The sequence below is a fragment of the Pteronotus mesoamericanus genome, unplaced genomic scaffold (assembly GCF_021234165.1).
Source record: "Pteronotus mesoamericanus isolate MK-2021 breed Mesoamerican mustached bat unplaced genomic scaffold, CSHL_Meso_final scaffold_408, whole genome shotgun sequence".
NCBI classification, from domain to species: domain Eukaryota; kingdom Metazoa; phylum Chordata; class Mammalia; order Chiroptera; family Mormoopidae; genus Pteronotus; species Pteronotus mesoamericanus.
Genome location: NW_026555315.1, coordinates 4,207,464 through 4,224,294, shown reverse-complemented (window position 1 = coordinate 4,224,294; position 16,831 = coordinate 4,207,464). Strand labels below are relative to the sequence as shown.

The following is a 16,831-nucleotide window of genomic DNA, read 5'->3' as shown; positions in this document are numbered from 1 at the left end:
GCCCCGGAGGACTCCCCGTCCCAAGCCTCTCACCGGCTGTGTCACCTCTGCAAGTCAGGCTGCCCCTTCCAGACTCAGTTTCCCCACCGGTGAAGGGGGGATAAAACAATCCACCCTGTCTACCTCCTCCCAGGGTTGCTGAGGGGGCTTAGGGACGCGAAAGATGAAAGGACAGTGAGCCGTAGGGTAATAGTGTTCTGTGACGCCAGGTCCCTGAGGGCAGTGGCCACGGGCTTTGGCTATTTCTGTCCTCAAATTGTCCCCAGAGGCAAACACAACTTTCCTTGTTGGCAGAACACATGATTCCTTCTGGCAGGCCCCAGGCCTGGTGAACGAGGTGAGGCATTTGACGGCCCCAATGCTCCAGAGCCCCCAAAGACAGAGATACCTGTCCGCTGAGGTCCCAGGCAGGGTCCCAGAAGCTCCACAGGGTTTCCCCAAGGGGACTGGTGCCTGGGAAGCCAGGGCTGTAAATAGGAGGAGCACAGCGTGGTTTATTAGCTCCTCGGCCACCTAGCAATCTGCGTCCACCCAGCAATCTGCGGCCGGTGCGCGGTAATTAGCCTCTCTCGCCTCTGCTTTGATCTAGGCCCTTGGCCTCTGTGCCCAGGCTTCCCTCTGCCCCAGAAGGTGGGCTGAGAGGAGAGGGCACTGGGGGCCAGGAGGTGATGTGTGGGGGTCCAAATCTTAGAGCCGTCGACCCTGTGCTTGTCCCTCACGTGGAAGCAGATAATTACAAGTGCTAGACAAATGGTCTAGAAACTTCGGCTGCTGTTCTCCAAGGCAGCCTGCTCTGCCATCTTCCTCTGACTTTCTTGGCTTGAGGGAGGCGAGGTGTCACTCTCCTCAGGGCCCCACTGTGAGGCCTCTGGGACGGGGCGCCCTCCTCCCGCTGGCAGAAGGGAGCTGCAGGCTGGGCGTCTGGGTCTTGGGGAAATGGGATGCAGGTGTCGGGACCCTGGGGGCCTGCCACTGTTCTCCCAAGGGAGCAGGCTGTGGGGGCTGGGTGCCACTCTCAGAGCCTCCACGCCGGCCGGGGCGTCCAGGGGGACCCATGTGCCTCCATTGCCCCTGGTGGTGCCAGGATCTCACGCCCTGAAAAGGTGGCCAATTTCAGGGAAACCGGATGAACAGGCTCAGCAAGGAGGGACGAACCCCCGCCCCAAGTTCCACTGTTCAGAGGGGTGAGGCTGGGGTGTGGCTGGGGCGGAGGAATCGCCCCTCCGTGCCCCACAACTGGTGGTCCCCGCACTTGGCCACCCCACCCCCAGGCCTGGTAAGAAAGCCGGAATTCCTTCCTCCTTCCATTCATTGGCAAGAATTGAGCACGTACTGTATATATTAATGCAGCCCCGAGCTGGGGCTCTGTGCATCTCAGATGATAAGACCTTAGCCTCAGGGAGGGAGGGGGCTGCCGGTCTCCAATTCTACTGCCTGGGAGCGGGGAGGAGGCCGGGAGAGCCTGGTGCGGGGTGGGGATTTGTGTGTCATCTGGGCTGGGATCGCAGGGTGAGGCCAAATCCTGGAAGATTTGGGAACCTAGATGGCCCCACCCACCGCAGCTCCTCCCCAGGCCTGACACACTCAGCCAAGGGTATAGAATGGCGTGGAGGTGCCTCGTCCTCGCGACGACTCCCAGTTGGGCGACGCTCCTGTTCCGCAGGTGAGGAAGGTGAGGCCTTCGGGCCTGCACGCTGTGCGGGGCACTGGCTGGGAATGAGGACCCCGGCCACGTCTGCCAAGCAGCTGTGTGGCCTCAGGGCCGGGGCTTCCTCTCAGGGCTGGGGCTTCCTCCCCTGAACCTCAGTGTCTTTGCCTGGGAAGCGGCCATCTGTGGTGTGCGGGGGGGCCTCGGGCTGCTGGGAAGACAGAGGAGTCGGCTGGCAGGACTGAACCAGGACGCTGAGGGGCCCGCTGGGCACCTCACTGAGAGAGAAGTGACTCGTGTCAGAGTGAAACCCTTCCCTCGAAAATCCCCCCAGGCCTCTTCCTCCCCTGCGGACCCTGGCCAGCCTGTTGATGAGCTTGGGCCCTTCTTGCCTGAACAAACCGTGTGCTCCTGACCAGCTGCCCCTGTCCGGAGCCAGGTTGTTTTGTCGTGGCATTTTCGTGGCTGGGCCCCTGGTGTCAGGTGACAGCCACGCAGAGCAGGCCAGGTTGCTGCCACCGCCAGGAATCTGAGCTGACCACACCCAATGTGGGGCAGTGCCGCCTCGCCAACCTGCTGTGCCCCCTGTGGTCCTGGGCAGCCCTCCCTCCAAGTGCTGGCGGCTCCTCCGCCCTCAATCTTGGACGGGTCCCCCCTTGCCGAGGGCAGGATGAAGGACCCCCCACGCTCTCTGACAAACAGCCTTTGCTGTCTCCCTTCCGGGAACCTGAAATGGGGCCCTGAAGCCGGTGTGAGACAGACGGGGCTTTCTCTCCCACACCAGGCTCCAGTTGCAGTTTGGCGGCTCCTACAAATCTCTCCTTTCCCAACCCCTGTCAAAAGGGTTCATTGTTCTCTCCTCTCTTGGCAGAGGTCACCTGAGCCAGTAGCAGGTGGGGGCAGGGCCAGGTAGGCTGGCAGCTGAGCTCAGGAGGCGGGGAGCATGGCCCCACTGGCTGCCAGGCGTCGGTCGCTCTCCCAGCGGGAACCTGAGCTAGAGAAGCCGGACGCTCCGGCTGGGGGGGCCCCCAGAATCCATGCCCGCTGTCCCTGCCCCGACCTCCGTCCTGGGTGAAGACAGGATCCGGGGTGGCCGTGTGCCTTGGAAGTCTCACAGCAGGCACCCCTGAGGCAGGGCCCGCCCCCCCCCCCCCGCCCCCGTGCCCTGGCTGTGCCTTCTACAGGCGAGACCATCTACCCGCCCCGCCCAGGGGACCTGGAGCTGTGTTTAAACCCAGCCTGGAGGGACGTTGCTCCCATATGGAGAACTTTTGCTCCAGTAGGGGAGCCCCCTTCTGGGGACCACCCCTCCCCAGGACCTGGGGATCCCCCGTCAGTCACCGCACTATTCACATTTGAACCCAGTTTCTTGGCCCCTGGCCAAGTGGGGTCATTGTGAAATTCCCTCCCTTTATCTGTTTTTAAGGGAGCCTTGGTCCCTCCAGACCTGGCAGCTCGGAGAAGACTCCCGAGAGGCACAGAGAGTGATGAGAACCTTAGGAGACATCGGGGCCTTGGCGGGGCAAGGCCTGTGTGCTCCGGGGGCGAGCCGAGCTGTCCCGCCGCTGTCAGGTGGACTTCTTAAGGCTCATGGTGTTCGAGCCAAGGGCAGCCCTGCTTAACCCAGTCCCGCGCCGCACCCGCCCCCCCCCCCGCCCCCTCCGGCAGTTATCAGCTGCAAGGTGAGGCTCGGGGAGGCCGAGGCCTAGCAGCTCGCCCAAGTCCAGGCCCCTTCTAAGTGGCAGAGGGGGAGTCAGAGCTTAGCGGGCCAGACTCAGCCTCGGTCTTTCTTTTCTTTTTAATTCTATATTTATTTTTAGAGAGAGGGGAAGGGAGGGAGAAAAAGGAGGGTGACAAACATCAATTGGTTGCCTCTCATGCACACCCTGAGCAGGGACCAAACCCGCAACCCAGGCGTGTGCCCTGTCCTGGAATCAAACCGGCGACCTTTCGCTTTGTGGGACGACACCCAAGCAGTTGAGCCACAGCAGTCAGGGCCTCCATCCCTGTCTTCCTAAACCAGTTACAGGAAAGAAAGTAGGGAGAGGTAGCACAGTGACCCCAGGACCCTGAAGGAACTGAAGAATGAGTAGGAGTGAGTGACCGATGGGCGGGACATTGGTCCCCCCTGGGTCAGGGAAAAGAGGCTGGCCCGCAGTAGGAGTGACTCAGGTGAGAGCTTAGGAGAGCCTCCCGCCGGGGTTGGTAGAAGGTGTGTGGCCCGAGAGCCTGACCGTGAGCTTCAGGCAGTTCTCTCTTTGGCTTGCCTTGCCTGCCCATGTCCTGAGGCAGCGTTATCCAGGGCAGCGCCTGGTCCCAGTAGGAAGTCAGTGCGAGCCACAGGTGTAATTTGAAATATTCTAGAAGTCACAGTACAAAAAATGTTTAAACAAGTGAAATTAATTTTGAGAATAAATTGTTTAACCCAATATATCCAGAATACTGCTTCAACTTGTAGTCAATATAAATGCATGAGGCTTTTTAAGTTTTTTATATATATGAAGTCTTTGAAATCCCAGGCGGTTTTACGCTTACAGCACATCTCCATTTGGACGTTAAATTTTCTTTGGAAACACATGACCTGTATTTAGAGTTGGGAAGATTTACAGATGAAAAGGGAGAGTCGAAGATTGCTCTGTCTCCCAGCCCCTGCTCGTCCCTTTGGAACCCAAGAACATACCTAAAAGGTTTTCCGGTAACTGAAGTGAGTGCCCTTTCTTAAATTTAACTTAATAAAAAATCGAATGAACTCAAGCGTTGTGTCCCTGGGCGGCACTAGCCACACTGTCAGCACTCTGCGTCAGCTTGCGGCTATCGCTCGGGGTGACTCAGGGCCACCCGGCTCCTGCAGGACACCCTGGAGCCCTCCAAACTCCGGAGGCCTTGGCCCGGAGCTGCCGCTGCTGCTGGTGCTGGGAAGATGCTGCCGTCCCAGGAGCCCTTCCCAAGGCCCCAGCCACCTGGGGCTGGGTGAGGCACGGTGGGGGCCCCCGGGGAAGCTTGTCCCACAAACCCCGCTCTGTGCCCGCCCTCCTTTTCCTGGGAAATGTTTACATTCCAGACTCTGCTCTCTCCCCAAGGCTTTTCCAGGCTCTGCATTTTTTGCATAGCTGAACAGGGACCTGGGCTGGCGGGGGGCTCCCGCTGGGTCACTTCTGCCCTCCCAGCTGTCCTTTCCAGGTGCAGCCGTTTTCAGGGCAGACTGTGTTCCTGGCAAAGAGCCAGGCCTGAGGCAGCCTCCCCCACCTAGGTGTCCCCACACACCCCCAGAATAAGCGTTTTGGGGGCTCTTCTCCCTGGCCTGACCCAGCACCGGGCCTCTGTCTGTGACCCGCTAGACCGGACAGGATGAGCGCGGGCAGATGGCAGCGGGCTTGCTGCGTTGCCATGGCAGCTGTCACCGGGGCTCTTCTCCTCCTGTCCCTGAGGCCGGACTGCGCAGCACCTCACGGAGCTGCCACACCAGGCAGCCTGTCCCGCTGGGTGGTCTCCAGAGTGGGGAGGCGCGGGGGGGGGGGTGGAAAGAAGGCAGAAACCAAGTTTTTAAAGCGGGTGGTCGCCTCCTTTGCCTGCTCCAGTCCAGCCCTGCAGGCTCAGGGTCCCCTGGGGTTGGAGCTGAGGGGTGGGCTTAGCTGATGAGGAGACAACCAGGAACCTTCCAAAGATGGCTTGTCAGCGTGAATCTGAGTTCATATCCCTGCCCTTCAAACCTCTAATTGCATTCCTGGGACATCTGCCTGAGGAAATACTCAGAGTTGCAGGCAAAGATAGGAATCCAAGAGCAGCCATCAATTCAAGTGACATTTGCAGAACCTCGAGGAACCAAGAAAACGTTTAAGAACAGAGGCCCAGTGAACCAGGGCCCCTCCACATGGGGGATGTCCGTCAGCCGCTGGGGAGGTGTTTCAGTGCTGGTAACACCTGCCTGGCTATAGGCGGGAGAGCCGGCCTCAGAGCGCTACGTGCACACGTGTGTCCACGGGGCGTGATTCTCGTTAGGCCTCTGTGTTCGAAGTAGAGACACACGCGTACGGTCGCGGGCACGGGGAGGACGCACGCACTGAGCTGTTGGTGAGGGTTACTTCTGGCTGTAGGGATAGGGGTGCTTTTTGTCTTCTTTCTCGAACTCCTTCATATGTGCCAAGTTTTCTATAACGTGTATTACTTCTGTCGTGAGCAATAAGCGGAGGTGCAGGTCTGCAGCGGCCTCCAGAAGCTCCTCCTCTCTGGGAAGATGGAGAAGGCGCGGGGACAGAAGGGCCCTGGGCGAGCAGACCTTCAGGGAAGGCGGGGCCGGGACAGCCTGGAGCCTCCCTCAGGCCTGGGGCCGCCCGGCTGTGGTGCAGCCAGGCCTGCTACGGCCAGTGCCTTCCCTGTGCTGGCCCCAGCGCGTCCTGCACCTCTCGTGGGAGGACTGGGCCGGCTTCCCGCATCTGCTTGGTGGGGGAAGTGACGCAGGGTTCCTGGAGAGCAAGTGGCCAGCGTGATGGTCAAGGACAGGGTCAGAAATGGGCTGAGGGTGGGGCGCAGGTGGGTCTGGAATCGCCTCCACACCTGGGTGCCTGACTCGGATTCAACTCCTCCTTCCTGCTGGGGGTGGTGCTGTGCTTCGTCTTCTCCCTCCGGCATTGGAGCCCCAGCTGGAGGGGCGGAGGGACAGGTCTGCAAGCCAGTGTGGTTCTCATTGCAGACTGTGGAGCATGGCTTCCCGCACCAGCCCAGCGCCCTTGGCTACAGCCCCTCCCTGCGCCTCCTGGCCATCGGCACCCGCTCCGGAGCCATCAAGCTGTATCCTTTCCGTTCTCCCAGCCCCCACCCAGGGAAGCCCTTGGCACTGGTGAGATGCAGCAAGGACCCCCACCCTCCAAAACAAAGCAGTTTGTGGGTGGTCCTTCTTATTCCCAGATGTCCCAAATATCACAGAAGGCAGCCCTGAATGCAGCAAGGGGAGGCAGGTGGTGGGCCAGGCTTCGTTTAAACCTTTTTCCCGATAGGAACCAGTAGACTGGCCCTGGGGCCCTTTCTGCACCACAGCCAGGGCAGCCTTGGGTAAGAGGAGCAGTGCCCAGGAGCTGCTCTTCCTGAGTCTCTCTCCACCACGCTCACCCCACGCGTACACGCACCCGAGAGGGGAGCGGCCTCCTGGTTGGCAGGGACAGCCTTTCCCCGGCTGGGGCTGGACATTGTCCAGTTGGGTCGTCTTTCATGTAAAGCATTGGTTCTGGGCCGACGGGGACTCTGGTCTGTTCCAGAGGCAAGCCCACAGGTCCCAGGACAGGGCTGCGGCTCGGCCAGGCTGGCCTGGGCTGCAAGTCTTGGCGCGGGTCTGCCTGATTTAGCCTGCACTCCCACAGCGAACTAGTGCAAGACCTGGGGCTGAGGGGAGGCCCCCCCCACCCTCCGCCACTGCAGCCACCTGGGCTGCACTGCAGGTGGTGCAAACGGCGGGGGAGGGGGCCAGGTCCCACTGCAGGCTCAGTCCTCCCCTAGCCGGTTAATCATTGCCAGGCCTTGGCCATATCCTGGTTAGCAATCCCCTTGCCAAGACTCACGGCCATACACAGCCACAGCTGTTGCGGGTGGGCCCACAGGGGTGCCCTATGTCTTCTCACAGATGCCACCACGCGGTAGCGGATGGGCCTATCGCAGCAGCAGGGTGGGGGTGGGGAGGTGCGGGGGTGGCAGTGAGCTGCCTAACAGTTGCCGAGGCCTCACCCTCATACAGAGTCACCCCCACCTGCCTGGCTGGGAAGTTCTACCTGGTTGGCTGTTTCCATACTCAGGGGTCAGGTCACCGGCCGAGGCCCTCGACCAGGGATGCCCCGTCTTCCCCCTACCCCAAGCCTGGGCCCTGCTGTCTGGGGGGAAGGCCAGCCCCCTGGTGTTCACACTCCTCGCCGCAGGGGCCCGGAGGCCCCCGCACCCGACAGGTCAGGGGTGGTATCCTGCCTTCGGGAGCTTTTCCTGAGCCTGCGGCTCCCAGCTACGGTGCGCCCGGGGTGGAGTTCATGGGCCTGCACCGGGAGAACAGCACCGTGGTGCACGTCTGCTTCCTGCCCGGCCAGGTGAGGCCCCTCCGTGCCCCTCTCACTCTCACGGCTTCCAGGAGGGGGCTGTGGAGAGGCAGGCGTGTGGTGACCCCGGGTGCGGTGCTGACGGGGGCGCCGGGACCCCCGCCCTCCCCCAGCCGTGGTTCACAGGCCGTCCTCAGAGGAGCTGGGGGCCTTGTGGCTTCGGGGCGCTCTGGGACAGCCCCAGTGTGTTAAGACCGCAGTGAGTGCTGGCCCTGCCTGGTCAACACGACAGCACGCACCTGCCCCCATTCCCTCCCTAGTGCCAGCTGGTCACCCTGCTGGACGACAACAGCCTGCACTTGTGGAGCCTAAAGGTCAAAGGCGGGGTGTCAGAGCTGCAGGAAGATGAGAGTTTCACACTGCGGGGCCCCCCAGGGTAAGGACTCAGTCCCCTTGCTCTCCCAGCCAGCCGGACCCGTGCACCCAACCCCGGGGGGGGTCACCCTTGGAAGGTCCTGCGGAGCCCTTGGCGGTCATAGCAGGTGTTTGAGTCAACATACGTCCTCCCACGGGTGCGCTGGGTGGAGTGGGTGGGGCTGTTCAGGAGGCTCCGAGGGGTGCTTCCGCCTCCTAGGCCGAGCTCTGCCATCTGTCTCCTGCCATGGCAGAATGTAACCCATACCTGGGTCCTGGCCCCAGACTCTGGACCCTGTCGGAGGACTGCGCAGGCCGCCTTCCCAGGCTCGCCTTCCCTGAGGCCGGCGAGGGCAACCTGTCCGTGGGGACTCCCGGCCTGGCAGCAGCCCGCTCACAGGCTGCCATTCCCATCCACAGGGCTGCCCCCAGTGCCACGCAGATCACCGTGGTCCTCCCACATTCGTCCTGCAAGGCGCTCTACCTGGGCACCGAGAGCGGCAGCGTGTTTGTGGTGCAGGTTCCGGACTTCCGTGCGCTGGAGGACCGCACCATCGGCTCGGACGCTGTGCTGCGGTGGTGAGCCCGTCGTGCTGCGTCGAGCGGGGCCTCCCCCTTTGGTCCCAGGGCTGCCTCAGGAGCTGACCATCTCTCTCCTGGGAAGTCTGTGGGGGTGGGAGGAGAGGAGAGGCTCCCCACCTGACCCCCAAATTGAGGACCTCATCCCATAGTGTGTGAGCGTCAGAGCGCTAAAAGGGGTCTTGCAGGTACCTTGTCACTTCATTTAAAGATAAGGAAAATTAGGCTCAAAAATGAGCGTGTAGTGCCGCCAACTCTGGTCTTTGCACTGATACCAAGTATTTCAAAAGCCCAGGGGCCTCCCAGGGGCCAGATGAGGCGCACACCTCCCGGCGTGAGGAGGGGCAGCTCCTGCTGACGTTCATGCTTTGGAGTCCGTGCTGGGTTTCCACCTGCACACGGGCTCCCAGGCCACGCATCCTGAGAGCCGCAGCCCTGTGGGTCCCCGCAGGTGCTGGGGAGCCTCGCTCCTTGGCGGCGGTGTCTGCAGTAGAGGGGGAGTCAGATCAGGTCTGGGTCTGCAGGGAAGGAGAGGGAGGGCTGTGGTGGTAGAACGTTCTGCAGTCCCGGTCGGCAGGGAGGAGGCTGGGGGCCGATACTCTTGCAAAGGAGCGGCTGGGAGGGCGGGCTCCAGGAGGCGCGTGGGGTCTGTCCTGCTGCGCGGCGTCCTCTCGCTGCTGCTACTCCTGATGCTTCTCTGTATTTCCCAAGATGGTGTAATTCTCACATTGCATACTTTTAATTCAAGAAAAATTCACTTTTAGAAGTATATAAATAACATTATTATAGAATCCTTGAAACATTACAGATAAGGTTGAAGGCCCCTTTGACCTCTCACTCCCAATTCTAGGGGCTGGTGCTAGCAGTGTATGATGTACAATACTGGTATGTGGGGACGTACGTAAATATGCAGGGGTCTGCCCTCGCTGCTGTGGCTCAGTGGATTGGGTGTAGTTCTGCAAACTGAAAGGTCACTGGTTCAACTCCCAGTCGGGGACGCATGCATGGGTTGTGGGCCAGGTCCTGGGTTGGGGGCAAGAGGCAACCAATAAACGTTTCTCTCCCTCTGTTCCTTCCCCTCTCTCTGAAAATAAGTAAGTAGAACCTTAAAAGAAATATGCACACATGCTCGCGCGCGCACAGAGACACACACACATTCAGGGGTTTGGTTTGGGACAAAGAAATTCCCTCAGGGTCCAGGCTGTTTTCATTGCCTGCTCACCACCCCCAGTGTCGGCTCTTGGTCCCACGCCTGCCCCTTCATGGTGCTCTGTTGGCTGCGGCACCTCCAGACTTCACGTCAGCACTCCCAGCCCAGAAGAGGAGGACAGAGAGGATAAAGCTTTGTTTTGTGGGTCTTAAAAACTTGTTTTTATGAAATACTACCTCCTTACAAATGCCCGGACTGTGCATGGAGTTTAACGGATTGTAAAGTAATCATCCCTACGCCCACCCCAGGTAAAAAGAAATAGAACCTGCCAGCCTCTTGGTTGCCCCCACCTGCCCTTCCCAGTAATGACGTCCCCTCTCCTCCCTCCCGCCGCTTCCCCTTTTCTGGAAATAGGTCCTTGCCTTTCTTCCACTCACATCCCAGTGGGGTTTATAAGCCTCACTGTCCTGCTCTGCGCCTGGCCTCTCTCTACCCCCACCGTCCCCGGCGATGCGCTCTAGCCATCTCCATGCTGGCACGTGGAGTGCCAGTGCCGCCGCCGCCGCTGCACGGAACACCGTTGCAGCCGTGCCCCCGGGTGCACGTGGGCGCGGGCTCACCGAGCTCCCCTCGCCCAGGTTGCCGGAGGAGGCCCGTCAGCGGCGGGTGTTCGAGATGGTGGAGGCTCTGCAGGAACACCCCCGAGACCCCAACCAGATCCTCATCGGCTACAGCCGGGGCCTCGTCGTCATCTGGGACCTGCGGGGCAGCCGCGTGCTCTGCTATCTTCTCAGCAGCCAGGTAGGTGGTGCCTGGGGCGGTGGCGGACGCCGGGGGCTCTCCCAGACCCCACTGTCACATACAGCCCCTGTGCCAAGGTGAGACCGTCGCCCTGACCCAGCCTGCGTGCTCTCCCTCTCCTCCCTGAAGCAGCTGGACAGTGTCTGCTGGCAGCGGGACGGCCGCCTCATCGTCAGCTGCCATTCCGATGGCAGCTATTGCCAGTGGGCTGTGTCCGCCGACACCCAGCAGCTGGAGCCCCTGCACAGCTGTGTGCCTTACGGTCAGTGTTCCGCCCGCCTGCTGAGGGCCTGGCCCTGCCCTGTCACCTGGGGCTGCCTTTCACTGGGCCAGGCAGTCCTCTTGGCTCCCGGTCGGTCCCCTCTGTATTCAGGTGTAGGCGCCCAACTCATAGAAGTAAAAACCTGGGGCCCAGAGAGGTGACCGCTTTGTCCACAGCCACACGATGGGTTCTGTGACGCCCACTGTGACTTTCTCGGAGAGACTGTTGGGCATAGGTCTGCCGAATGGGCATGGGGCAAGGGGTCTGCTCGCGCAGACCCCCGTGCCTCTAGGGTGGGAAGAGAAGACCCATTCCACCTAATCCCTTTTCTTATAGGTCCCTTTCCTTGCAAAGCTATTACCAAAATCTTCTGGCTGACCACCAGGCAGGGGTAGGTGCCCGTGCTCTGTCCTTTGCCCTTTCCAGGCTTCCTGGAAGGCCAGAAGGCCTCTCAGGCCTCGGGGCGGTGGGGGGACGGGGCGGTGCCTTAGGGTGCCAGGCTGAGGTCTCGGGCTCCAGGGACGGGAGAGAGGACCATTCATACCTCTCATGGCCAATTCCTTAAGAAGCATCCCGTTCTTTCCCTTCCACCCTCCTGGAGACATGATTCAGACCAGCAGCTGTCAGACTGTCTTAGCAGCAGACCAGATTCTTCACACAGAATCAGGCGGGGCAACGGGATGGATGAGCAGAAAGGGGGCAGCTCTGGTTGAAGCAGAGTGGCTGAGACGCAGCACCACAGCCTGCGTGCCACCCGCTCCCCGCCGAGCTCGCTGGGGCTGCTGCAGCCAGGAGGAGATGGGGGTCTGCCCCACCGCCTGCCGGGGACCCGGAGGGGTCGCCCCCCGAGACCAGCACCCACCTAGAGGCCCAGCGCATGGGCCAGCTCGGCCCGAGGCTGGCCGGGGTTGTGTCGGGAGCCCCAGCCCACCCCTGCTCTTCTCTGCCTGCAGGGTGCCCTTCACCATCTTCCAGGGCGGCATGCCTCGGGCCAGCTATGGGGACCGCCACTGCATCTCGGTGGTCCACAATGGCCAGCAGACAGCCTTCGACTTCACCTCCCGGGTCATCGACTTCACTGTCTTGTCCGAGGCGGACCCTACCGCGGGTAGGCGTGCATCGGACGTGGTGTGGCGGGCTAGGCCCTGGGAGGCACAGGGACGCAGGCCGGTCTGCCAGCAACAGGAGGGGCCTGCACAGACGGTCCCGGACCTGCCACTCCCCAAGTCCCCACCGTTTCCCTTCTTGGTGCCACTGAGGCAAGCAGTCACAGTCCGTCCCTTCTTTCTCCCCGCTCCAGCCTGTGGCTCCATCCCTCCTGGCCACACCTCCTGCCTGCGCCACACTCTCTCTGCCTTTCCCTGGCCCAAACAGGGTTTGGTCCAAAGAGGGCAGATCTGTACTGTTGAGTTTAACAGCTGCCCTGCTGAGTAAAGGGGGACCTCGCGGAGACGTGGTGAAGGCCTGGTGGGCTGGGGCAGGGGTGCGGTGTGGCTGCTCTGAGCCAGCTTCCTGGAGCTCAGGCGAGACGGCGAAGCCCTGCATCCACTGCACCGGAGAGGGCCGGTGTCAAATCCGGGGGCGGCGCGGGGCGGGGGGGGGCACGATCCGTTACGATGTTAGCGGCAGCTTTTCCAGAGCTGTGCTTCATCAAGCTGAGGATGCTCCCCTCTATTTCTAGTTTCCTTTGAGTTTTTATCATAAGTGGATTTTGGGTTTTATCAAATACTTTTTGCATATGATCATGCGGTTTTTATCTTTGTAGCCTGTATATTAATTGACTTTCAAATGCTGAAGCGGTCTTGCACACCTGGGATAAATCCCACGTGGTCATGGCATATGTTCCTTTTTATATATCGTTGGATTTGGAGTTTGTTTTTAAGATGCAGGTTTGCTGGCTGCAACCCTAGAGTGTCAGGTTCCACGGGGCCGGGTCAGGGCAAACTGCGTCCTCCCTGCTCCCATGGCCCCTGACCCTTGGCCTGCCCCCACCCCCCAGCCTTTGATGACCCCTGTGCCCTGGTGGTGCTGGCCGAGGAGGAGCTGGTGGTGATTGACCTGCAGACAGCCGGCTGGCCGCAGGTGCAGCCCCCCTACCTGGCCTCCCTGCACTGCTCTGCCATCACCTGCTCCCATCACGTCTCCAACATCCCCCTGAAGCTGTGGGAGAGGATCATCGCTGCCGGCAGCTGCCAGAACACGCACTTCTCCCCCATGGTAGGTCCAGCCCCAGCACTAGCCGCAGCCCTGCCTCGGAGCCAGGCTCCCACCAGCTTCTCCGTCTCGTTCCCTAGGAGTGGCCTATTGATGGTGGCACCAGCCTGGCCCCAACCCCGCCCCAGAGAGACCTGCTGCTCACGGGGTAGGTGGTCGCGGGAGCCCGCCCCCTGCCTAGTAGGCTATACAGGGTGGGAGCCGAGCCCAGAGGGGTGCGTGCCAGTCCCTGGCACCCGGCCTGGCATCCTCCTCACTGCCACAGGCGGGCTCTGCCCACAGGCATGAGGACGGCACAGTGCGCTTCTGGGACGCCTCTGGCGTCTGCTTGCGGTTGCTCTACAAACTCAGCACGGTCCACGTGTTCTTCACCGACACGGACCCCAGCGAGAACCTAAATGCCCAGGGTGAGGACGAGTGGCCCCCGCTCCGCAAGGTGAGGCCAGGAGCCTGGCAACCAGGAAGGCGGGGACAGGCTGGGTCCCGTGCTCCTGGCTGCTCATGGGCCTCCTCTCTCTCGTCAGGTGGGCTCCTTCGATCCCTACAGCGACGATCCCCGGCTGGGCATCCAGAAGATCTTCCTCTGCAAATACAGCGGCTACCTGGCCGTGGCGGGCACAGCAGGGCAGGTAGCAGGCCGGGCGGGGGCAGGGCGCAGGGACGGTGGGGACCAGGCGGTTGTGTCGCGTCCAGGGCCAGGGGTCAGCAGGGCCAGGAGCCGGCCCCCGGGCGCCATCAGCGGGTCCCCAAGGCCCTGCAGCCCCCGGTGCTGGGGCCATCTCAGCCCGTCCCCGTCCCCTCCCCACACAGGTGCTGGTGCTGGAGCTGAACGATGAGGAGGCGGAGCACGCCGTGGAGCAGGTGGAGGCCGACCTGCTGCAGGAGCAGGAGGGCTACCGCTGGAAGGGGCACGAGCGTCTGTGTGCGCGCCCCGGGCCCGTGCGCTTCGAGCCCGGCTTCCAGCCCTTCGTGCTGGTGCAGTGCCAGCCCCCAGCTGTGGTCACGTCCCTGGCTCTGCACTCTGAGTGGCGGCTTGTGGCCTTTGGCACCAGCCATGGCTTTGGCCTCTTTGACCACCAGCAGCGGCGGCAGGTCTTTGTCAAGTGAGCAGCCTGCCCAGGGCGAGGGGGGCCTGGGTTTGAGGACCCTCAGGCCCTGGCAGCGCCGATGGCCTGACGTTTCCCCCCAGGTGCACGCTGCACCCCAACGACCAGCTAGCCTTAGAAGGCCCACTGTCCCGCGTGAAATCCCTAAAGAAGTCCCTGCGCCAGTCCTTCCGCCGGATACGTCGCAGCCGGGTGTCCAGCCGGAAGCGGCGGCCAGTGGGGTCCATGGGAGAGGTAAGGCCTTGGGAAGAGCGAGGAGCAGCCAGCGTGGAGCCAAGCTACCCTGCCCTCCCCGCCCGCCTTGGCAGCAGGCGCAGGCCCAGGCCCAGGCTCACAGCATAGGTTTGCGTCCTGCCCCACGGCCCACCAGTTATGTGGCTTCTCCAGCTGTAAAAGGCAATAATTGTAGCATCTTAGGGTTAAGTCCTTAGTCACTGTTACCAGGAAGGTCATGCTGTGGGCTGTGCCCAGCCTCCCTCTCGAAGGATTGCTGTTGAGCTATAGATTCCCCCCGGGAGGGGAGGCCAGAGCCCACCCTTAGGCCAGCCCACCCCCCGTAGATGCAGGAAGGGAGCGCCCGGGCAGATCGGACAGGCCTGCAGAACATGGAGCTGGCGCCTGTGCAGCGCAAGATCGAGGCCCGCACGGCAGAGGACTCCTTCACGGGCTTCGTCCGGACCCTCTACTTCGCTGACACCTACCTGAGGGACAGTGAGTGGCCAGCCTGAGGTGGGAGGGGCCCGGGTGAGTGCCCCTGGCGTGAGGACATGCTGGTGGGACCCTGAGGGGTTCCCCCCTTGTGAGTGGGGGACAGTTGGGCCCTGCCCCTCCCCCTCCCCTGCCTGGGCCTCCAGACCAGCGAGCGTGTCCGGGCTCCAAATGCAGACTCCACACTCCCCGGAAGACGGGCCTCGGGCGCGTCACTTAGCCTTTGCAGGTCCCGGCTTCTCCCCCGTAAATGGGGGGAGCGTCTCCCTCCCAGCGTGGCCGTGAGGGTTGGGATTTGCCACGTGCCTGCTGAGCCGCGGTGGGCCTGTAGGAGCTCCCCGGCTGCCCTCCTGCCAAGGCAGGGGTGGGCTGTGGCCTTTCCGCTCCTGCTTTGCAAGGGTTGCGCTGCCCTGGGCTCAGGATCACCTGTGTCGAGACCCGTTGGTGTCAGGGAGCCTTCCGAGCCTTCTCCGCATCTGCACTCGAGGCAGGCAGGGCGCACGGCAGCCCCGTTTAACAGAGGGAACTGGGGCTTACAGGGTTTGCTGGCTTGACCTTGAAGTCAAACAGGCCAGGCAGTGAGTGGCAAGGCCAGGACATAAGCCTAGGTCACCTGGCTCCACCTAACCTCCAGGCCCAGGGTGAGATATAAACCTTTGCCTCCTGGCAGGCGCCCGCCACTGCCCCTCACTGTGGGCCGGCACCAACGGGGGTGCCGTCTATGCCTTCGCCCTGCGTGTGCCCCCCGCCGAGCGGAGAATGGATGAACCTGTGCGGGCGGAACAGGGTGAGTGCTGAGCAGAGGGACAGCAGAGGGTGCTCGTCTGCCTCGGTTGGGGACCAGGTGACACCTCCGGCCTTGCCCTTGGCCCGCCTGCCAGCCCCATTGCCTGTTTCCTTCTCTGTAGCCAAGGAGATCCAGCTGATGCACCGAGCACCCGTGGTGGGCATCTTGGTGCTAGACGGGCACAGCGTGCCCCTTCCGGAGCCCCTGGAGGTTGCACATGACCTGTCAAAGAGCCCGGACATGCAGGGAAGCCACCAGCTGCTTGTCGTGTCAGAGGAGCAGTTCAAGGTGCTGCACAGGCGGGGGGTGACGTCCCGGGGCTCGTACCTTGGGCACAGATGACAGTGGCTGGGGCTCACTTAAAGTCGTAGGTGCAGTTGGTGTGCGAGGGGCTGCGGAGGCGCAGGAGAGGAGGAGGTCTGGGCGCAGGGTCTCTGGGCCCCAGGCTCCGCGGTGGCACCACTGAAGCAGGACCTGGCTGTGGCTGGGACAAAAAATGCAGACCTGGAAATAAGTGGCCCCGGCATCCTTGTGGTCCACATGGTGACCGCACGTTTCAGTGCTGAGGGAGCGCCCAGGCTCCGCTGGGAAGCGGGGTGGCGTCCGGTGGGCGCGGCGGAGTGGTGAGTCCACGGGTCTGGCCGTGGTCGTGGCCGTGACCGCTGCCGTGCCCCCAGGTCTTCACGCTGCCCAAGGTGAGCGCCAAGCTGAAACTGAAGCTGACCGCCCTGGAGGGCTCGAGGGTGCGGCGGGTCAACGTGGCCCACTTTGGCAGCTGTCGCGCCGAGGACTACGGGGAGCACCACCTGGCTGTCCTCACCAACCTGGGCGACATCCAGGTCGTTTCACTGCCCCTGCTCAAGCCCCAGGTGCGTTACAGCTGCATCCGCCGGGAGGACGTCAGCGGCATCGCCTCCTGCGTCTTCACCAAACACGGCCAAGGTGTGCAGGTGGTGGCGGTCCCGCCTCTGTGAGCAGGGCCGGGTGTGGGGCCCCTGCTGAGCCGCAGGGGCTGCCGGGAGGGGCTGCCAGGGGTGTTGTGGCCGAGGCCGGGCCCTCTAGGCCGAGCGCTCTGAGGAAGGCTCTGGCCCCCATTTCCCGGGGGGAAAGCCCCGTTGTTGGCCGCCGCAGGCTGGCCTCACCTCCGA

At 62.3% G+C, this 16,831-nt stretch overlaps 1 protein-coding gene across 5 annotated transcripts in view; it reads left to right on the top strand.

Moving 5' to 3' along the window:
* LLGL2 (LLGL scribble cell polarity complex component 2) overlaps positions 1–16,831 on the top strand; it is a 29,669-nt gene that overhangs the window by 11,082 nt on the left and 1,756 nt on the right. For all 5 annotated transcript variants that reach the window (XM_054593025.1, XM_054593026.1, XM_054593022.1 and 2 more), the window contains exons 3-20: positions 6,339–6,436; positions 7,632–7,713; positions 7,983–8,098; positions 8,497–8,655; positions 10,444–10,606; positions 10,736–10,868; positions 11,205–11,259; positions 11,822–11,976; positions 12,868–13,085; positions 13,163–13,230; positions 13,365–13,518; positions 13,607–13,711; positions 13,893–14,185; positions 14,272–14,422; positions 14,749–14,899; positions 15,567–15,683; positions 15,805–15,971; positions 16,361–16,625. In XM_054593025.1, coding sequence (XP_054449000.1) covers positions 6,339–6,436; positions 7,632–7,713; positions 7,983–8,098; positions 8,497–8,655; positions 10,444–10,606; positions 10,736–10,868; positions 11,205–11,259; positions 11,822–11,976; positions 12,868–13,085; positions 13,163–13,230; positions 13,365–13,518; positions 13,607–13,711; positions 13,893–14,185; positions 14,272–14,422; positions 14,749–14,899; positions 15,567–15,683; positions 15,805–15,971; positions 16,361–16,625 — 2,650 coding nt within the window. The remainder of the gene's footprint in view (positions 1–6,338; positions 6,437–7,631; positions 7,714–7,982; positions 8,099–8,496; positions 8,656–10,443; positions 10,607–10,735; positions 10,869–11,204; positions 11,260–11,821; positions 11,977–12,867; positions 13,086–13,162; positions 13,231–13,364; positions 13,519–13,606; positions 13,712–13,892; positions 14,186–14,271; positions 14,423–14,748; positions 14,900–15,566; positions 15,684–15,804; positions 15,972–16,360; positions 16,626–16,831) is intronic.